We start from the raw sequence: 22,846 nt of genomic DNA, 5'->3' as shown, positions 1-22,846 counted from the left end.
GGTCTTGAGTTTTTTGGTGTTATAAACCACATGCAATCCATGTATATGCATCCTTACTCCATTCTGTCTGTGGCATTTTGTTGACATTGTAACTTAGGTATGCTAGTGTTACGGTATAGTAAGACTGTGTACATATGAAAACTTTGTAATTATGTTGGCTTGGAAGTAGTTTTGCCATTCTTAATTTTTCTTTCCAAAGTACTTACTGGTGCTTTGCCATTGTGTTTGAATTGAAGAAAACATATTGTATATAGCTATAAATGGAAATATTCCCTTGTATTTCAATGGGTTGTGAAAAGCCATTTGGAAGGCTGGTTATCCAAATCCCTGGAGAAAATTATTGCTGCTGTTATTATTAATTAAATTTCTGTACTGCCCTCCATTCAAGGATCACAGGGTGGTTCAGAATTTTCAGATTGTAGTTAAGGGTTTATGAATTAGCATATTGCACACCCTGTTTTGCCATAGTTTAATGGTGGTTTTTGTTGCTCTTGCATTTTATGTGGCTTGTTGCTTGCTTGTTTTGTTACAGTTAATGCAAATGAAAAAAAGAAAAACAAATTTGGTTTATTGGCAGATAGACTCTGGCTTGAGGCTGCCAGTTTCAATTTTTCCCAGTTATTGTTGCTGGGCCTTGTGAAACCTCACAGTTCCATGTCACATTAATCAGCTGGTTTCTTCTGCCCTCAGACACTTCTTCTTTGTGGTCAGATTTCTGAGCTTGCAGTATAGAATCCAGATCCTCTAAGGTAGAACATGATGATGTACCCCTCTGATGCTCAGCACATTGTTAAACCAAATATTGGTCATATCTTCAAGTTCTGCTATTAATAGTAGGATTTAGTCAGATATCCCAGTAGTGGTTAAATTATTCACAAAGTCTCCTTAATTAGTTTGGAAATTTCCAAGCCTTATCATGGAATGTACTACTGTTCTTGGGATGTTAGAGGCTTTTTTCACCTTCCAAATAGTTTGGAAGGTCTTACAATTTTCTAATTGGGTGTCTGTCCAGCCTTTTGTTGCAATAGGTCTTTATTTTCTTAATTATTAAGTACTAGAATTTCTGGACTGTGTTTACAGATTCTGCAGCCATATAGAAATAAAGCGTTAAGACAAGTTAGAATATGCATAATTTAATTTCTAGTATTGCTAATTATAGTTTTAATTAAATAGCTAGCCTTGAAACCCCCAAGCGTTCTATTTGTTCTTAATTGGGATAACCTTATAAGAGAGAAAATTAATATAAGGTGCATACATTGTTGTTGTTTTTTAAACACAACCATAATTTGCATTTGTTGCCATAAACTGCACTTCCTTATGTTCTAAGAGAAACCTTATCGGAATCATTTTGAAAATTAATATAATTGGTTCCATTCTGAAAATAGAATTTAGATAAAATGAGTTTCTACCTTATCAGAGTTCTGAATGTTGTGTAGACTTCAGAGCTAAAATGATTATGTATTTTTGTCATCAAGATTGATTTGTTGCCTTCCATGTTTTGGAGGAAAAGGCCTTTCTTAAACTAGAACCTTGAGGGGTATGTCTTCTTCTTTCTTCATAGTTTGGTAAAGTTATACTACCTATGTAATGTTGTGGCATATTTCTGGCTTCAGTGGGATTGAGGGATATTATTTCAGATAATCAGTAGTTGGTTTCAATAAGCTATAAGTCTGTCTTGGGCTAATTTTCTTGGTGGCTCCATATGTATATTTTGACCCTTTTCGAACCATATGCACTCTTTGCTCTTGAGAGCATCTCCGGAGCCTTTATTATTAACTCACTTATGGAAATGTATTTTCCCCTTCTTTCTGTGTTCCATATTTTGGACACTTTCCAATATTTCCCAGAGATAAGAATCTTGGGTGTCTTACAAGCTCATTCAAACACTTTTGAGAGCATTTTCTAGGTGACCACAGTGAATATAAGCCAAGACTTTTTACTTCCCAGATGGACTTTAAATTGTCACTTTGTAGAAAAATGTATGCTGCTTTAAGGCAGAGAATATGCTAGTATCTTTAGGCAGTTTCTTTTTACTTGTGTATCTTTCCAGCTTACTGAAGTAGATGCATATCTTCCTGATCTTTTCAAAGCTCATGCCTTTCTTTTATCCACATCTTTTAATGTTTGTGTTTTATCGTATAGGATATGCACCTCATGGTGGTTTTATGATAGTATAAATTAATCATTCTAAGAATTGCATTTTGTAACTTAAACTTTTTTCCCTTTCCATGATAATGCCATTATTGCTATTACTATTATTCTATGAACATAATATAAATGTAAACTACAGTAATAACATTTTTTTTATTTATTTACTTATTTATACATACATACATACATACATACATACACACACCGTCCATCTGGCTGAGTTTCCCCAGCTAATGCTACTTTGAGGTAGTTGAAGGAAGGGCCACTAATAAACTTAACTCCATTGCATAAATATAATAGTGGCTACTACTGTACGCTCATAAGAGCCTTCTGGATCAAGCCAATGGTCCCATCTAATCCAGCATCCTGTTTTCACAGTGCCCCACCAGGTGCTTGTGAGAAACACACAAGCAGGACCCAAGCAAAAGAGCACTCTCCCTTCCTGCCATTTCCAGCCACTAGTGTTCTGAAGCAAACTGCCTCCATGGTCTCCAACCGTGGAAGCAGAGTGTAGCCATTGAAAGCTATTGATAGTCTTATTCTTGAATACTGAAGTTACACATTATTGATGCAAGGTAGAGAGAAAATAAAATTACTATTTTTTTAACTTGGGCATTTACCTCTGCACTGTATTGAAAACAGGGATAAGATCAGCATGTGTACCCAACTGTGCAGTTTGTTTTGTTGCAAATAATTATACATTCTAGTCATATGATAATGCTTATCTTAGTAGGTGTGTGTACTCTAATTGTATATTACACCTGTTCTATACAATGGCTGTTCTTAGTTTGGGTGAAAAAGCATTCTACTGCCTGATTGAAGACAGGAAACAGTTAATAGTTTGGCTTCTGCTGAGTAGACTCCTGTTCATATCCTGGTTTTCCTGAGAAGGAAAATCTCTTCTATGCCCTTTCTTCACTTTAACTGGCTCTTCTTTCTAACCTGTTAATTTTTCAGCGCCTTTTCTTTTTCTTATCTTTGTCTTATGGAAGAAACCTGCCTCCATCTGCCTGCCTTTCTTGTTTTCTTTACTCTTGTGGCTCTTCCTGAGAACTCCTGCAAAGACAAAAATCGAACATGCTTCACATGGAGAAAGAAAAACAAACCAAGTCTGTCAAACCTGTGATTAAGATGCTGCCAAATCTGGGTTTGATGTAGACTGCTTTGATCTAGAGACCTACCAGATTTTGAAATTATAAGGCTTCCTTTGCTTTTAGTTTCATAACAGAACATTCTAGGGTGAACTCAGAAGCAAAAAGTGACCAGAAAACATGAATGACACTGGTTTGTCAGACCTGATTGCAAAAACAAAGGTGTGGAGCAGGTGGGAATTTGTCCTACATGGAAGCCCAATAGCCATCTAATTATTGAAGACTGTTAAACTGAAATGGGCATTTCTGAAGCCCAAAATAGCCCCTGCTCCTCTAAGCCAAAATTGCCCAGGCAGGGAGAAGTTCTTCCTTTGATGGATGAAGCAAATAATAACTTTCCAAAGCTGTGCATTTTATCGGATTTTGCCACAGTCAAAACAGGCTTCTGAAACGAAGAATTCCTCAGAGGAATTGCCCTAATACATTCCTTCTCCTCATCTCACAGGCAGTTCTCAACTCTGCAGATACTTTTCAAAGGATGGCACAAGCCAGCTTGAGGACTTCTCAGAAGAGTCCATCTTGGTAGCTCTAAAGTAGATGGAGATGTGTGTACGTTTTTCAACTTCCAAACTAGCTACCAGAGAGGGTCCCCTCTCTGTAACCCATACCAGACAATTTAGAATACATGTGTGTCTGCAAAAGCTGTCCTCAACCAGAGATTCTGGCAACAAGTTTTCTATCTGTAACACGAGCCCATTGTCTTTCTCCCAAGATATAGTTTCACTTTGGCAAATCGAGTTTTGTTGGTTGTTTTTTCATCCCAACTGTGAATGTACTATTGGCTACTTACTGTGGAAGGTGCAGTCATACCTCGGGTTACAGACAATTTAGGTTGTGCGTTTTCGGGTTGCGCACCACACCAAACCTGGAAGTACTGGAATGGGTTACTTCCGGTTTCGGCACTCGTGCATGCACAGAAACACTAAATTGCGCTTTGCGCATGCACACAAGTGCTGACCCGCGCATGCGTAGACGCGGCACTGTGGGTTGTGAACGCTGCAGGTTGAGAACGTGTCTCCCGCACAGATCACGTTCGCAACCCGAGCATCCACTGTACTTCCTTCTAGTTGGGGGTTGAAAAGCAACCAAGCTTCAGTGGGCCCAATGCATACCAGGCTTCATTCTCTCCTGTCCTGAAGCATCTCTCAGTCCTCAGTCAAAGCACTCAGTTTTTGCTATCTTCTTCCTGAGATTCCCTCTTCGCTCCTTTTCCGCTGTTTCTCCCCACAGAAGCAACCCTCTTTGCTTTCCTCTTTAGGCCTTTAGCAGACAGCAGTGAAACTAACAAGTTTACTCAGCAAAGCTGGGGAAGGAGCTAACAGTCTGTCTTCACTCAGGCTAGCATAAACCATTCCTATGACTGCTTTTACTGGTCATGGTAAGTGAAGCAATGGTACTTTATTTTGATAAGTTATTTTATTATTATTTAATATTCACAGTGGTATAGGACAATATCTTCAAAAAGTTAGTAAAGTGAGAAAACAAATATTTACTACAAAGAGATAAGTAAGCCAGCTTTGATAAAGGGTGATGGTAGTTTAGAAGAACATAGTGGGCTAACCAAACATTCTTCTTTATTTAGTGAGTATTATTTCAGTGTAGAAAACTTGGAAAGAGACTTCTTCTTGAGGAGAAAGATGGACCAACAAGGATTCTTGCCTATTTCTTTGATTGCCAGTTTCCATCGTGTGCAGGCTCTTACTACAAATGTTAGTCTAATATTAGAGGTAAGCCAATTTCAGATTTTAGTCCCTACTGTAATATAAATCATTTTTTTTGGGGGGGGGGAATCTTTTTTGGAAACCTGAATTAGAAACTTCAACAAAGCTTGGTTCAATTTTTTTGTCTAGCCTAAAGCTACTTAATGCTTCAAAATCCAGTTTTTATAAAATTGTACATTTGAATTCAAAAAATACCAAAGCAATACATGTCTAATATGCAAGCTGATCAATATAAAATGAATTTCAGCATATTTTGGTTATTTCACTTGCCATTGAGGGCTGTTAAATGTAGAACTTTAAGAAAACAAATGTGGAAGCTAAGGCCCGAAAAAGACCCAATATGGAGGCCAAATGGCCAAAATATTGGGAAATATTAGAAAAAGATGGAGACAATTGGAAATTGCAGAGTTTGGAGAAAATGAAGGATAAAGTGCGAGACTGGTTACATTACGCTCAGATTAAAGAAGTTTTTAAAAATGACAAAAAGTTAGGGTTCCAGGTGGAGAAATCGAAGTTAGAAATAGAATTGTTAGAGCCAAAGACTAAGGTATTATCAAGAATGTATAACTTGCTGTTAAAATGGAATACACAAGACGAAATGGTTAAATCGGCTATGATAAAGTGGGCACAGGACATTGGGCATAACATTATGTTTGAGGACTGGGAAAGGTTGTGGACCAATGGGCTGAACTTCACTGCATGTAATGCTATGAAGGAAAATGTAATGAAAATGATATACAGATGGTACATGACCCCAGTTAAACTTGCCAAAATATACCATTCGTCTGATAATAAATGTTGGAAATGTAAAGAAAATGAAGGAACATTCTTTCACCTCTGGTGGACTTGCCCTAAAGTGAAGGCCTTCTGGGAAATGATATATAATGAGTTGAAAAAGGTATTTAAGTATACCTTCACTAAGAAACCAGAGGCCTTCCTTCTGGGTGTTGTCGGCCAGAAGGTGTCAAAGAAGGACCGAAAATTTTTTATGTATGCAACAACGGCAGCAAGGATACTTATTGCTAAGAACTGGAAAACTCAAGATCTACCCACACTGGAAGAGTGGCAGATGCAGCTGATGGACTATATGCAACTGGCCGAGATGACTGGCAAAATCTGAGACCTGGGAGAAGAGAGGGTTGAGGAAGACTGGAAGAAATTTAAGATTTATTTACAAAAATATTGTAATTTGGTTGAATGTTAAGAAGGATGCTAGATCATAAACAATTGTCCACCACTGAATTAGATCTGAATTTGACGATAAGTGAGACTAAGGAAAATATAAAATTTTGGAGAACTGCTAGATTCTATTTAAAGGAGCGGATGTAAGATTGTAAACAAGATGATAATTTGCTTGAAAAGATTTTATAACGATGTAAGTGGAAGCGGGAGACGTGAGGGAGTCCAAAGAAGTGATGAAACTATGTTATGATATAAGTAATGTTGTTTGTTATTTATGTTTTATATTCAAAAAACCTTAATAAATATTTATAAAAAAAATAAGAAAACAAATGTGGGAATTCTAAATTACTTTTCCACAGAAGGGTGAAAAATATGTGCTCCTTTAAAAAACCACAAACAGTAATACATCTTAGTAAAGCAGAATACATTAATGGATCCTTACCAGCAAGAAGAGGTACATTGGTCCTTCTTGGTATCAATCCTACATTGTCAGGAATAATTGAAACAATTATAAAATTCATTTTGAAATAAATAGGTCAGAACATACCCATTGGAACTATAAAAAATAAGTCAAGATGTGGTAGCACTTTTGGGGTGGACTTTCTGTTTCTAAATGGAAGTGTATGATCTCTCAGACTCTTGCAAGATTTAGGAAACAAGCAATCTCTGCTCTTGGATATCCCTTTGATACAAAGAAAAAATAGATAATCAGAAAGGCAATCTTGGCTTCATGATGAAATGTGAATCCTATTGATAAGCTAAGTATGTTTTCTCTGTAGAAAAGGTATAATATATCTGAAATAGCCATTTGAAACAAAAAAAGTGTTATACAACATTACAATTTATTTGTATTTATGTATTTGTGTCATCTAGGCTTTAAAGGACAGTACAGAAGTAGAAATAGTGGATCAGAAGATGAGGAAAAGAGTAGAACCAGAGAAATGGCCAATTCCAGGACCCTCTCCACGCAGACCTCCACAAACAGACTTTTCTCAGCTTATTAACTGTCCAGAATTTATACCAGGCAAAGTTTTTGGTTCACATACTGGTAAGGTATTTTTATTTCTTTTTCCACCTAACTCTGAAAAACATGTGAACTTCTGTAGGCTGAGGACATGCACAGAACTCCCTTTCTTGTGCAGTAGGCCACCCCCATTCTACTGTACCACTGTACTGCTTGAAGTTTGATCTTAATCCAAGGAAGCACTAAATTGAGGGTTCTTTAGGTAAAAACATATTTCCTATCTTGGACAATGGACAGCCTGACTTCTATAGCAGTTGCCTTCCTTTTGATGACACTTGAATATGCAGGTAGATTCGCTAAGGTGGCAATAACTGCACTAGAATAGATCCTTCATGAGATTTCCTTTCCAGCACCAGCTGCTAGGCTATCCCAGGGCCTGGACTGCTTTGTCTCCCCGGATAACTACCAATACACTTGTTTGTTGCTGCTTTTTGTTTCCACTCTTTCTACCTGTTTTTCAAGTTGCCTGCCACCTAGTAGACCTTCTCTTGCCATGTAGTTCAATTAATAGTTGTAGTTATCTCCCCAAACTGGGAATGATTTCCTCTCTGGTCAGTGATAAAAGTTTTGTTGGCCTTGATATCTGAGTCAGAGGAGGAATCAACTCTTTCATTTTTCATCTTACTGTCCTACCAGTAGATCAGGGAATGATTCAAAGCTCCAGTTCTACACTTGTCAACTACATCTTACATTTTAAAATATTCTGTAGACTTATTTGTCTTAAAACACATATCAATAAGGACATGAATGGAAAAGTAGGTCAACTTCATGAAAGAAAAATAGTAAGTCAAACAATAGTAAACAATAGCCTGGACTGTTCTAAATACAGAAATAATTTTCAATCTTAGAATCTGCACCAAGTTCTCCAAGAATGGGAAGTCTAACTACTAAGAAAAGCACTGAAACAAGTAACCTTCAAACAATGTCTAAAGGATTATCTACAAGCTTGCCAGATCTGGACTCTGAACCTTGGATAGAAGTTAAAAAAAGACATCGTCCATCCCCAGCAAAGCCAAAGGTATTGTAAGATGTTCTAGGTTACGTGTCTTCCAGATACTGTAAAAAGTATTTCAGGATAGTTCTGTACCTGGAATGCTAGATAAATAAAGCTCGTTCAAATGAATTTAGAATTGGTGATAAAATGAGATTACAGTGGTACCTTGGCTTAAATTCCTTCTGAAAAATGTGGATTGAGACATGGCATGTAATGTACCATGACTTAGACCAGGCATCCCCAACCTTCGGCCCTCCAGATCTTTTGGATTACAATTTCCATCATCCCTAACCACTGGTCCTGTTAGCTAGGGATCATGGGAGTTGTAGGCCAAAAACATCTGGAGGGCCACAGGTTGGGAATGCCTGACCTAGACACATGTCGAAGTACAGCCTTCAGGCCATCATAACTTTAGCAAATATACTGTATTCTTTTAGTGATTTTGGTCTCAAGCACAAATTGTCTCTGTCTGTAAATTATTCATTTTATTCACCTTTACATACTGTTTTCCAAAGTGCCTCACAGTATTTTCTTTTTTAAAAAATAGACATATGCTTTGTCCTTGAGCTTAAATGTGAAAAGACAAGATGTAGATGTAAGGGAGGAAAGGTAGAGGAGGGAGATCAGCTTGACAATGCCACAATTACATGCCGAATTGTATATAGGCACTTGTATCCATCTGTGCCCATGTTGATAGTCTTTTGCTGATTCTTTTACTTGAATTGAAATAGGTTTACTTTCCAGTGGCTTATGGTTCACTCACTACAGTAGGGGCTTGTGTCCTTTCCCTTATTTCCGCATTGCTAAAGTAATGGGAACAAGAGCAGCACTTTCAGGCAGGGAAGGGTAGACAAGTTCTGCACAGTTGCTCCTGCTGGCACTAGACTGGTCTTCACCTTGCTATTGTGTTTTTATTAGGAGGGAGGTACTTAAAGCTACATGGATCCATCATTGGTACAGTGGTACCTCAGGTTACATACGCTTCAGGTTACAGACTCTGCTAACCCAGAAATAGTACCTCAGGTTAAAAACTTTGCTTCAGGATGAGAACAGAAATCGTGTCGCGGCGGCGTAACGGCAGCAGGAGGCCCCATTACCTAAAGTGGTGCTTCAGGTTAAGAACAGTTTCAGGTTAAGAACAGACCTCCGGAACGAATTAAGTTCTTAACCCGAGGTACCACTGTACATGTGCTTGCATTATACCCCACATCTGTGGAAAGCAGCCATAAGTGACATGCTACTGAATTTGTTTTGGGAAAAGAGAAGAAAAATATGTAAATCATGCCAGCCACAATCGGCATATTGAAATCAGGAGGCTTAAGCATGTTTGGCGCTCTGTTGAATTGTGGCCAGTGTTAGAACTCTGTTACACTATAGAACTATTTTTTGAATTGACTTGTAAGCCTAAGAAAAAAGGTGTGTATGACTTGGGATGCTGAAACTGCTATTCCTGCAGTTAATTCCACTGTTCATTTTATTTCCAGTTAGATACTTTCCCAATATTATTTCAAGAAGTGATAAATTAGCTTTGATTCACTGAAAGTGTGAAACACTTTTGCCTTTTCCAGGAATCTGTGCCTGCACTTGAGGAGATGTCAGGACAGCAGCAGACACTGCCTTTAGAGGAACAAGAACAGGAAGAACTTGATTTTTTGTTTGATGAAGAGATGGAACAAATAGAAGGCCGAAAAAATACATTCACTGAGTGGTCAGATAGTGATTCAGATTATGAAATTGATGATCAGGATTTAAATAAGATTTTGATTGTAACACAAACGCCACCATATATGAGAAAACATCCTGGAGGAGATCGCACTGGCAACCATGTCTCACGAGCAAAAATTACATCAGAACTTGCCAAAGTTATTAATGATGGCTTATACTACTATGAACAAGATTTGTGGACAGAACAGAGTGAAAATGACTGCATTGCTTTGAAGGTAATTATGTTAATGAATGGTTAATAAATAGCTATTAAATGTTTATTGAATCAAATACATATGTCGTGGGCTATCCATATGCTAATAAAGTTTTGGTCTTTTTGTACTTGTGTTGGTAATACTGGAATTTAGACTTTAAATGAATGAACTCATTGTCAATTTTTGAGCTAGATCAATTTTAAAAAAATAAGTGACATGTTTGCAGAAGAAAAAGATACATTTAAATAGAGAAACTAATGGTTTAGAAGTCATTTGTCTGGTCTGTCTAGGTTTTCTGTTACTATCTTTTTCAGGTTCAGTGTTTAAAGCAGGTCTTTTCCTGCTTTAGGCACAGAATCTTGAGATCAAGGTATTTTGTTCTTATATTTTTAAGTGAAATTACTGTGGGCTTGCGATATTACTCAGTGTGTGGAACATAGCAGGTTTTGTTTATCCAAAGATAATGCCCACCATCGTTGGTGTAGCCAGGATTTATATTAGGGGGGACATGCTTCATGTTACTGGGGGTGGAGCCTCCATTATTTTTATTGATTTACTTGCTGGGGGGGGCAGCTGCTCCCCTTAGCTGCGCCCATGCCTACCGTTGGCATATAATGCTATACACAACTGGAGATGTGAGAGATTAGGGTACAATTTGCTTTTTTCCTTCATATTAAAAAGATGGGACAGTTGGCTGAGCAGCATTCTTAATCATTCTTGCTATCAAAATCTTTCTGTTTGGCAACTTGTTTGATAAGGGTGATCACCTATTTCAGACATGGGATATGAACCTGGAAGGACTGCTTTTCTTCCATTTTAGTGTTTTACTGTCTTCATGAGCATGACACAGTTTCATTGCACCCTGCTTGCCAGTTGGAATAATTACTAAAATATTAGTAAATAATATGTGATTGTTTAACAAATAGTTCATGTTGATATGGCTTGTTTCAGCTATTATCCTATAATTTATGATACATTGTTACAGAAACTTTTATCCCCACTTCAGCAAGAAGTTGAAAATTTTAAGAAGTTAAATCTCATCAGTAAAGAAGAATTTGACAATCTTACGCCTGAGCATGCAATTGATCCAAATCAGGAAGTTCCTCCAGGTCCTCCAAGATCTCAACAAGGTATATATTCATAATGTTGCAAAATTAAAAGTTCTCAAGATGGTAGTTGATATGGTGCAACCTGATTGAGAACTCCATGAGTCCTTCACTATTCACATGGAGTTCCAAGTGCTTAGTGGTTCCTGTTCAGCTCAGTTACAAGGGGCTTACTTTATACATACTGAGAGTATATGCAATGAATTTTTCTTACAAATAAAAAGGGGGGACTCTTAATTAAATATTGTTATACTAAGAAGTTAATAAAAGAAGATAACATTAAATTTAAAGAAACAGATAAACACAGAGCCCAGGTAAAAGGCCTCAAAGAGCAACAGAAAGCAAGGTGCCTAGTGTTCATCTGTTAATCTACGGGTCTTTCTGTTTAGACTTAACTGAAGAGCTGGCTTGTAAATTGTTTGGCATCCAAGAAATACCTCCGACAACAATGGCTCGCTCACTGCCAACAGCTGTCCCTGAATCTCCTAGAGTGCACCCTACCAGAACACCCAAAACACCTCGTACACCAAGGCTACAAGATCCTAACAAAACACCAAGGTTCTATCCTGTGGTTAAAGAAGCAAGATCCATTGATGTTAAGGTAGCTAAATTCTTTCTACATAAACTTTCAGATCATGATACTTACTGTTGTTGCCAGAGAGCACAGGCTTTGTAACACTTTCAAAATTCCTGCTGCTCAAATATTGTAGTATAGGAAATAATAATTTTGGATTTGACCAAAACTGCTAAATCCATTGTGAAATATTCACACTGTTAACTTCTTGTTTAAAGCTAGGCAGTTGGGTAGTCAAGCTCAACTTTATGACCTCACAATGCATATGATATACAATGTGAAACTTTATGAAACTTGACTTTAATTAGGCTGTGATTCTTCAGAAAAGTGGCACCAGTCACATCAGGAAATTATAATGTTATATTTTATTATAGACACGGAGGAAAAGAAAAACACGGCATAGTACAAACCCTCCATTAGAATGTCATGTTGGCTGGGTAATGGATTCAAAGGATCACAGGCCAAGAACATCTTCTATAAGGTAGCAATATTTTTTAAGATTATAACTTAGTTTAATCTTCTGTGTTCATAGGATCATTGGAAAATTGCTTAATTACACAATATAAGTAAGTAAGTAAGTAAGTAAGTAAGTAAGTAAGTGGAAGAGAATAACGAGAGGAATGAAATACTCTTAAAAGCTGCAAGGTTTGCACACATGAGCAGCAACTGTAGAGGGAAAGAGCAAGTGCTCACACCTATTATGTTGGGGTAATTGTTATTTATAAATGGTGGGTATCCTTCAAAATAAACACAGCCCCTAACTACAAGATATGTTCAGGTGTTGCCTGTTGATGAGCATAACCTGCAAGCATATATTGTCAGGAGTTTCATAGAAATGGATTCCATGTATATAAATGTAATGGAAATCTCTTCCAGAACACAAATTCGTATTACACAAAACAGCTTGTGCTTATGAATGGTTGTACACAGTTTACAGGCACTTGCCACATTGTTGGCTTACATTTGTATTGCATCTGGCATCAATATTTGTGAAAACATTTTTATCTAGTTAAGTGTATGTAGGCATTGTCTCAATAGAATGGCTACATTTGGACAATCATTTGGGATAAAAACAAACTACCTGTATTCACATGCAGCTGCTTTACTTCTTTTTAAGTGCACGGGGAGGCAATCCAAGTAGCTACATCTGAACTGGGAAGCTAGGATATAAACCCCTGGTTTAAACCAGCTTTCTGGATTGTTTTCCTGCTCATGAAGGTAGGAGTTACATGAAGATGCAGGAGGCTGATTCATTTTTTAATTATCCAAATGCAACCATTGTCATAGTCACAGCAGGGAACAGTCATGAAGTTCCAGGCATAGGACTAAGCAGTAGGTAATACCTGAATGCAGTTATGAAGCCTTCCTTGGATGTATAGTAGATAATACTGTGTCATTTAGACTTGTTTTCTGTAGTGGTAGTGGTGGTACAGTATGGTAATTCCATATCTGTTGTGCCAGAACTGAAGGGCCTTTGCAATCCTACAGAGTTCTAACAAATTGTCAGAAAAAGCAGAGCTGAATAAAGAGTTAGGTACGGTAGGACCTCACACTAGAAAGGGCTTGCTCAAAAGTATATGTAGATCCAAATCTATTGAGTGGGTTTGCTAAACATAAATAATTTTCATTGTACATGCATTATACTCCAGCCTGAACCTTGTGAAATCAGAGCAGATTCAAAAATTTTGGGGAAGTGTGTGGTTTACACCTTAAGAATCTCCTACTTCAAAATGCAGGCAACAGATGGCATATTTTATGTTTCCGTCTGCCCAAAATTCCCTTCATGAAAAAAGGTAGCATGATCAGAGAAATATTTTTATTTAACCATGCTTCCTGCTATACATTTAAATGTAGTCTTGCCACCTTCATTTTGAAATTAGTATAGACCCTGGAGGTATTCGGAATGTTCGATTTGACTTTAACTTTGAGGCTCGCTTATTGGTGACAGGGTTGGAAAGCTGGTTCTACATTATTCATTAAAAGAGAATCCACAATTACCTATATTCAAAAATGTTCTGAAGAATTTAAGCAGCTTGTCTTTTATTTTCTGTAGTAGTTCAAATGCATCGCCATTGGAAGGTGCTCCACTATCTGGAAGTTACGGCTGTACTCCAAATTCGCTTCCTAAATTTCAGCATCCTTCTCATGAACTTCTAAAAGAAAATGGTTTTACACAGCAAGTGTACCACAAATATCGCCGTAGATGCCTAAATGGTAAAAAATACGATTTTTTTTCCTGCAACTGTAAGGGGAAATAGCCTTTTGTCTTTCGTTCTAAGTACCATAACCATTTATGTTTTTGCTTTGTGTTTGTTCTTACAGCTTGTAGGATGTCAACAATGTTATATAACTAAATATTTTTGGAAGGGACTTGAATTGCAAATGGGTGCTCCTGCTGAAGTAAAAGGGGAGGCAGATTTGATTATCCCTCTGTATCCTTTTGCCCTCAGGGCAGCTTTTCAGGGCTCAGGAAAGGAAGCATGGCCAAAAATTGCCTCTTAGTTATCTTTATAGAAAAATCAGGTTTGTGTTTTGATGCCCTGACCTCACTGGAGCATGGCAGAGACAGAAATAAATGAATGCCATAAGCAACTTTAACGTTCACTTTTTTTCAAGCTGTAGTGTAAGGTGTATTGTTTTTTGTAGCTGCTCTTTTGTGGCATAGATTCATACAAAGCATCTGTTCTGAAGTAAGTAGAATTAGAATGCTAAATAGATTCTTTCATCTGTGCTACCTTATTATTATTTTTGTCTCCAGAAAGGAAACGGTTGGGAATCGGCCAGTCTCAAGAAATGAACACACTATTTCGTTTCTGGTCCTTTTTCCTCAGAGACCACTTTAACAAGAAAATGTATGAAGAATTCAAGCAACTTGCTCTAGATGATGCAAAAGAACACTACAGGTAGTGCTTTGTTTGACTTGTAAAGTCATATACGGTACAGGAACCGAGTGCCAGCTTGTGTAGCAATATTAATGGCATTGTTTTGGTGCTTCTGAAGCATTAGTATAGCAAAATAAAGTGGTCCCAGCTGCAGAATAGAAAACTAAGGTTTCTGCAGAATAGAAAACTAAGGTTTCTGCAGAATAGAAAACTAAGGTTTCTTTCCATCATTCAGTGTTTACTCTTGAATATGGAGCTTACAACAGACTGTAAAAAATTATCAGATGGATAAGTTAAGAGACTGTTTGGTAGGAATCCTTGGCTGTCCAATCTTCCTCATTGGAGAGCAGCTTTGGGTGCACTAAACAAATGGAAAGATTCTTCTTTCAATGTCTAAATTTTTGCCAGAGTTTTGATTCAAAGCAAATGACAGAAAAACCCAACAGGCAGGTGCTTCCACTGTCTCTTTTTTGTTTGTTTTAAATAACATAAGATTAGGAATCTTTGTGGGATTATTTACAAATCTGGTTATATTTGATAGCAATATACTCACCACTGTTGTGCTGATCAACATGAAAATAGCTCACACCAGGGCCTGGGCACTGTCCAAAATTAAGTCCAGGGATGTTTCTCCACTATGTAGCTACAGTTAAATAGTGTAAGACAGTCGTTTATCATCTAGAATCCCCACCTCCATATCCAAATTCCTTCTGTAAAAGTCATCATGAAAATATGCTGTTCTGTTTTCAGGGTATGGCGTACTCAGCAAGAAACAAGGTTGCTGCCTGTACTGAGGGGTAGAGGTGTGTCTGTGTGAGAGAGAGAACTAGCTTATGAAAATTGGAATAGCTGGATAAGCTTCCCAGATTCCCATGGTTGATCCTTAAAGTGATGTTTTTTTGTTGTTGTTGTTTTTGCTATAAGGAGAACAATAAATATGGTAAAACAGCATCAAGAGATTTTTGTGCTCTTATTCTTTATTCACTGTTCTACAGATATGGTCTGGAGTGTTTGTTCCGGTTTTACAGCTATGGGCTGGAAAAAAAGTTCAGGCAGGAGATCTTCAAAGATTTCCAAGAAGAAACAAAAAGAGACTATGAATCTGGTAAACACCTTGTTCATAATGGTCTTGTGTAATATTGCTTGACTTCATGCTTAATTAGTTTTAAGATATCTCCAACATGTTCTCTCATTAGGTCAACTCTATGGACTAGAAAAATTTTGGGCTTATCTAAAGTACTCACAGTCTAAAACTCCACCTATTGATCCAAAGCTTCAAGAATACCTCTGTAACTTTAAAAGATTGGAAGACTTCAGAGTAGATGTAAGTGTTCAAGCTATCTCAAGCAAATTAATTTAGTGTATTAACATTACTGACACCCCCCCAAAACTGAATGTAAAGTCAACCAATATCTGTTATGATTGGAGGGTAAGTTTAAGACATTCTGAAATGTAATATGGTCTGAAATGCCAAACCGGTTTGTAGTCATGCTGCACATTTTCTATTCTGCTTTCTGCATTATGAAACTTTGTGCATGTCCTCTGTATAGATAATCTTGGATACCTGACAGTGACAACTAGAGCAAAGCAGGTCTTAAAAGAGAAAATGTTATTGCTGAGTTGTATTTGATACCTTTCATGCAGGCCACATTCCCTTTATTCAAGAAACAATTTCTCATATTTTGGCATGATGTCACTGCACTTCAGCTATTTGGAGTAACCATTAAATGCTCAGGCTTTGAGGTTCAAAACTAGATCATAATAAGTTCTGATAACTGCAAGGGTATAATAATATTTCCATGCTTTCTTTCAGCCTCCCATTAGTGAAGAATCTGGGAGAAAAAGACATCCAACTGGTGAGGAAAGTGATCGTCATAGACATCAATCCAATTCTTCCAAGATCCTTGCTGGTAATTCTACAGCTGCCCCTCAGGCGTGGGTCCCAATAAACTTTCCCACTACAAATACTGTACAGGAGTTGAGTAACAGCATACACCAGAACAGTACTGCCACAAAATCAAGAAGTGATATACCTGAGCAGTAGACTTTCATTAAGCTTGAACCTTGAGATCAACTCCTAATGCCAGTATTTTAGCTCAAGGATCTTCAGGGAGAGCTATTTTAAAGCTTGATTAAAAACAAATGTATAGGAAAACGAAGGATCGCATTGGTTTCTCACAAAATTAAGTTCCAAGTACTTGCCCTTGATCAGTTGTACTGGGTTTGGCGAATAATCAAAGAGATCCTAGGGAAAATATATTGGTCTCCGTGTTGCTGTCCCTGACTTATTGTTTACAGGATCTGCATTCCAATATTATATGCAAAAATACTTTGGGATGCCTTATGGTTCAGCTCATACTTCTTAAAGAAGTTATGGTATACTCATGTAACTTACAAAACTTTTTTCATTCAGGTTTTCCATCATTATTTCTACTTATAGAAGCCAAAAAGAAGACATTTTTAATGGAGAAATGACATAAGTTGATAAATGCATATATTACTATCAACATTTTTTTTACAGTACATGCACACTCCATGCTGTATAGGAATGTGCACGTTTCTTGGGTGCTGGATTTTGTTTTGCTTTTTAGTTTATTTCAGGATCTCTTTTGCGTTGAGTATGAAATTTTGAGTTAGGCATCAATCTCTTTGGTTTAAGGTGTTTTATTTTATGCTGGTTCATACTTGTACTTAGGCAAAAGTAGGTTGCAGAGGGGAAGGGGTATGGCTTAGTAAACGTTACATCTTTAAGTTTAAGCAGAAGGGTAAAAGTAACGTGGCTCACTAATCACCCTTCAGTTAGAAGAGATGCTTGTGTTTTCTGTTTAATTGCTCTACTAAGTGACTTGCACTTCAAGGAGAGGTTATTTTTAAACAATTATATTTTGTTATTTGACACTGTTTTTATTTAAAGTACAAATATAGTACATACTAAAAAATGTTGTCAAAATGGGTTTAAATAAAGTGCAAATTTCATACTCTGCTACGACCAACTGAACTTAAATTGTCCAAGTCATCACTTTTCTTAAATGTAAATGATTAATTCAAATAGTAGTTATTTGTATTGGGAGGTAGAAGTTAAGGGGATACTTAACCTGTAATTACCTGTTCATTTCAGTTATTGTAAATTAAAATGTTTAGAATAAGGAAACGGAAAACCTCCTTCCCTGAAGTGGAAAGAGTGGTAGGAATAGGTGCATTTTCATTACATACAGCAAAACAGTGAGATACTCAGCTGTCTTCAGGTAACTTTCTACAAATAAAGCCTAACACTGTTTGATGCCTTATTACTGGGAGATATCCTAAGTGATCCAACATTTTAGTTTTATTGGACTTCTTTGGTAGATATGGTTGAAATCCATTGCAATTTTCTGTCATTATTGCCTTGTGAATCTGAATAGAACAATTATGAATATGTGCATATTTGTATATGAATATAAGTGGATTTCCCAGTAATTAATTTCTACACACAAACTAGCCTTTTAGAACTACTTTGTTTTGCAAAGGAACTAGGAATTGATGATACACATTTTATATAGCATCTTTTCAGTGTGCTGAAGTTATACATCTCAAACCTGTGCTCTATCTATGCCACCTCCTCCATGAAAATGATGCAATTGTAAATTTGGATTAAACTGTATATAAAAGAAATATATTTACTTTCATTTATTTGAATGAAATGTGTGCATATCTAGCCTTTAGTATGCATAATTTGTGGTATCTTTGCAGATTTTATAAAAATACAAAAAAGTCACCTTCGTGTAGTGTGTGGTTCTTAAGCAATCTTGTTCTTTAAACTTGTGTAGTAATTTTGTTGTGTTGCTATTGGTTAAACTGGCATGTCTAGCGCTTGATGCAGCAGTGAGTGGAACTAAGCATGACCAGGGGCTTTCCTTTTCCGGCCAAAATTTAAGTTATGAAAAAGTCTTAATTTACCTTCTTAATTCACATGATTTTAGCAGGTACTGGTGGTGATGAGGTAAACAATGTTGCAAATATAGGAGAATTTGGAGTGTTGCTTTTGCATAATGAAACACACTATAGACACTGGCAAAAATATATGGGCTTTATTCCAAGCTTATGGTACTTGGTATTGTATAGCTGATAAACTTCACCTAAATAGTTTTCCTGCAAGTTGTTCTTGGCTATTAACATTTGACTTTTATTTCCAGTTGATTAACTGTGATTTTGATTGTAAAGAAAGAGGTGTGTTGTGCTTTTGTTCTCTAAAACTGGTTTGCACAACTTCTGTCCACCAACTCTGTACATATAGCAGCTGACTAGGCTCTTGCTGATCCTTATCCTGCATGGGATAAACAAGGGTTTGTTATACAAGGATAAAGCGCTGAATGGATCTGAATGTGGATCTTCATGGATCTGTTTGTGCAGACCACCTATATCACCTGTTGATACGGCTGTTCATGCACTATGTTCCAAAATTCTAGTGTTTGTGGCAAGAAAACTCAATTACATTATGCAGATTTAAGTTTATGGAAAAAATAGACAATGTGTTAGGCTATTTCATGAAAAATACATTTTTTAATAATCAAAGTGCTTAGCAAATGCTGCCTTGATGCATAGAGATGTTTAAATGAGTAGGGGTACAGAGGATATTTACCACATGAATTGCATGGTTGTTTTAGGTTGCTTGTCTCTACTATTTGAATCCTCCTTGAGTCATAAAAAGCTGTTGCTTGTTGGGTAGCAAAAGGTCAGTCATTTTACCCAAATAGTTGATGGGAATACACAAGTTTTATTTTTAAGGTTTTAATTTGGGGACTGTGGGCTCATTGCCAAGGAATCAAGTCTCTTGGGATGGATTCAAACATGGTTTTCTTGCATCAGATATTAGCTGAGGAAATACTGTGTTCCCTGCATTCTAACTGCAATACTTTGTTGCTGGCCAATTTCGTTGTTAAATGTTTTATACCTCATCCTTTGATCAGATTCCCAGATTGGCTTATATAATTTCAAAATAGAATAAAACTAGTGGGAGAAAATAGAAAGATACAAGAAGCAATCAACTATTAAAGGCTAAAAAAAAAACAGCCTAGAAAAGAGATCAAATTTTAATTTAAACAACCTGAGAACATTAAAAGGTATTCACCTTCCAAGACATTGAAGCAGTCTTTGTCTAGGTAGTTGATTCACTAATCTAAACTGGAAAAAGGCTCTTTAAAAAAAATAATTGATTAAATAATTCCTCTAGCCTGCAAACCTGTCCCCCCAGAGATAGCATAACCTATTAGGCTGCCTCTGTGAAAGAAATAATAAACTGCTGCTGGTAGTACAAGTCCCACCATTAGAAAGGGTAGGCTGGAAAAACAACATTTCTGAACATTCATGCAGCAAATTATGTGCAAGGTAGTCCTACAAAGTTCACCCCCTCCCTCTTCTTGGAAAGTAATATTCACCATGATCTGTTTCCTGATAACATCACAAAACCAAACAGTACACCTGTCCTTTAAACAAAGCAGTTCCCCAAGAAATGGCTATTTACTTATCTCACCTTAGTAGTATAAGTTTGGAGATGAAAGGTTTTTTTAATTATTGTTTGAAAATGCAGTTTCATGATTTAATACGTTCTTTATTTGCAATCAATCAAATACTCTGGAGTCTTTAAAAATGCCTTTGAATGTTTGTAGTTCAGAAGTAGCACAGCAAGTACATATGAGCAAGTGATTGGGTGGGAATCTTACTGATGGAGAGGGAGTAGTATTTTCTTGCCTCGTTTGTTACTGGTTCACATAAGACAGCCTTGCAAATAAGCTCTCAAAAGCTGCAATCCTAAAAGAAAGAAAAATTGCTATCAGCTGCTAGAAGAAGGACAGAACACTCCCTCCTGCAGAAGCAGAGTGCATTTTTGTGCTGGGCAAAAGGAGGAAGCTTCCTTCCTCAAAGCCTGCTTACTGTCTGCTGAGAGGAGGGACAGAGTTCAATTCCACATGCCTGTGGTTATAGCATGTGAGTTTTTAAGTGCAATGCTGTTTTTAAGAGAACATTAAATGCATCAGAGACAAGCTAATTTACACCAGTCATTCGTTTTATTTGTATGTCACTTTCCCACAAAAGAAATCATGACCAAAGCGACTTGCCACAAATAACAGGTTGGCTGGAAACGCCCTCCCCAAACCTTGCTTCATGGTTCCTCAGAAATAAAATGGGCAGTAGGGAATTTCTTTCTTCTTTGGCAAGCAGAGTGTTTTGTTTTTAAGTGCATGTCTTTGTAAAATAGTGACAAGCCATGGAAGGTAAAGGTTACTAAGATCACTAGCAGCTGATTGTGTGGGTGAATGCTAATGTGTGTCATAAAACAGATTTAGAAAATGCTAATTTATTTCTGTTGGGTTGAATAGACATAGTCTCTGATGAAGACCTTGGGTTTTAGAGGCATATGTGAATTTACTATGTTTTTGCTAGAGGTGCCATCATACATTAGATATAGTTACAGCCTGCTTCTCGTAATAGACCTCAGAAGGTAGTTGCTATAATACACAAATTACAGGTATAACTTAAAAATGAAAACTATCAATTTAACAATGAGCGTGGCCAAAAAACACAATTAAAACTAAAAAACCTCAAATATGCAAAGCAGACAGCAATAAATACTCCTATATCCTCCAAATGCCTGGACATAAAGTTCATTATGTGGTTTTGGAATTATAGAAGTATATTTGGGACTAATATTTCTAAGGGGAGGAAGGACATTCCACAAATGCGGGGCCACCACAGATATGGCCTTTTCCCTCATCACCACATAATGGACATCTCCTAGCATTGGGGTGCCAAGAAGATCTTAGGATATGAATGGGCTTGTACTGAGGAAGGTGCTGCTTCACCTTTTTTCGTCCTACATGGGAGGTTTTATATGTGAACACCATCAATAGGGATCTTGTTCAGTAACTTGGCTCTGTTGCTGAAACACACAAATCCTGTTCATTTAAAATGGTTGCTTGAATAGATGGGAGCTACACCCTACACAGGAGACTATTAAGCTGCAGGTTATGTTTTGTTAGCTGCCCAACACTATACATTTAGCAATTTTCAAAGCATTCAGAATTAAAAATGACCATCAGTGCAACACATAAATCATATAACCCCAGCTGCCTCCACAGAAACCAACTGAAAAACTCCAAAATGCAACAACACTATCAAAGCCTTCACAGAGCTGGGTCACATTCCACCAAATGCTTGCAAAGAAAAGGGAAGTGCCAAAAAGATGTCCGTATGTCTGTGTGAAGCAGTCCTCACCGGAAAAAGTATTCCATACACTTGGGGGTGGAGCAGGGAGGATGGGACACAACTGAAAAGGCCCTCTCACTGGATAGCTCAGTTGGTTAGAGCATGGTGCTGATAATGCCAAGGTTGCAGGTTTGATGCATGGGACAGCTGCATATTGGAAAAGATGATCCTCAGGGCCCCTTCCAACTCTGATTTATTGCCACCCTTCAAGCACCCTGGAGAAGGACCTCATGACTTGAGTGGAGGAAGAACACAATGTGACAATGGTCTCCAACCATTACTATGTCCTTTATGAAAGCCATCAAAGTAGAGCTTTAAACCTAAATGTTCATTATACTTTGTAGAAGGGTTTGTTGGAAGTGCAAGGAGATGCTCTTGCTAATTTTCTGCATTGAAGCAGGAAAATTTAATTTTCCTACAGTGGAGGGTATTGTCAAATGGGTTGGTCCTTCCATACTGTAATAGGGCTGTGGAAATGGCTTTTAACTGCCATCCTGTGTTGGAGAGGGCCTCCTGCAGTTTCTGTCCTGCTGAGCTTCAGTGGTTAGGGCATTAGCCGAGTTTTGCCAAACTTTTCCATTTGCCTATTTCTGCCACACACACCCCGCTTTCCTTTGGTTTGGGGGAGTTGATGAGGCAGATTAAAAGGACAGTGAACCCCAAACTGCAATGTTTCCTAGATGGGTAGGGGGTGGACAGCCCTACATTTCAATGGACTCCTTGGAGGATCCAAGATTCCCATAGTGGATGCTCCCCTCATGGAGCTTCTCTCCGGCATCATAATTCTGAAAGAGGGCAATACTCCTGAGATCAGGTGTTAAGATGCTCAGATCTGGCCTGTCATAAGGCTCATGAGGGCTTGGGTTTGGCCCAGAGCCATCTCAGCTACCTCCAAAGAAG

At 37.5% G+C, this 22,846-nt stretch overlaps 1 protein-coding gene and 1 long non-coding RNA gene across 8 annotated transcripts in view; one reads left to right on the top strand and one right to left on the bottom strand.

Moving 5' to 3' along the window:
• The window catches only part of LARP1B (La ribonucleoprotein 1B), a 29,416-nt gene extending 10,958 nt beyond the window's left edge, over positions 1 to 18,458 (top strand). For 3 of the 7 annotated variants that reach the window (XM_083755473.1, XM_083755471.1, XM_083755470.1), the window contains exons 8-19: positions 4,885 to 5,029; positions 7,079 to 7,253; positions 8,078 to 8,247; positions 9,792 to 10,163; positions 11,149 to 11,272; positions 11,638 to 11,849; positions 12,197 to 12,303; positions 13,876 to 14,036; positions 14,581 to 14,725; positions 15,700 to 15,809; positions 15,901 to 16,028; positions 16,518 to 18,458. In XM_083755473.1, the coding sequence (XP_083611599.1) occupies positions 4,885 to 5,029; positions 7,079 to 7,253; positions 8,078 to 8,247; positions 9,792 to 10,163; positions 11,149 to 11,272; positions 11,638 to 11,849; positions 12,197 to 12,303; positions 13,876 to 14,036; positions 14,581 to 14,725; positions 15,700 to 15,809; positions 15,901 to 16,028; positions 16,518 to 16,748 (2,080 nt within the window). In that variant the 3' untranslated portion in view covers positions 16,749 to 18,458. Of the gene's footprint in view, positions 1 to 4,884; positions 5,030 to 7,078; positions 7,254 to 8,077; positions 8,248 to 9,791; positions 10,164 to 11,127; positions 11,273 to 11,637; positions 11,850 to 12,196; positions 12,304 to 13,875; positions 14,037 to 14,580; positions 14,873 to 14,920; positions 15,810 to 15,900; positions 16,029 to 16,517 lie in introns of all 7 variants that reach the window. The other 4 variants (XM_083755472.1, XM_083755469.1, XM_083755468.1 and 1 more) reach the window with 2 other exon arrangements.
• LOC310852532 lies at positions 2,359 to 12,156 on the bottom strand. The gene is made up of 3 exons (XR_014568220.1): positions 11,891 to 12,156; positions 6,648 to 6,686; positions 2,359 to 3,207 (listed from the first exon to the last, which is right to left on the bottom strand). It is a non-coding gene; the product is annotated as an uncharacterized lncRNA (long non-coding RNA).
• Positions 18,459 to 22,846: the final 4,388 nt, after the last annotated feature.

Source organism: Podarcis gaigeae, assembly GCF_964106915.1.
Source record: "Podarcis gaigeae genome assembly, chromosome: 9".
NCBI lineage: Eukaryota > Metazoa > Chordata > Lepidosauria > Squamata > Lacertidae > Podarcis > Podarcis gaigeae.
Note: the sequence above shows the minus strand (reverse complement) of the source record. Positions and strands in the feature narration are given on the sequence as shown.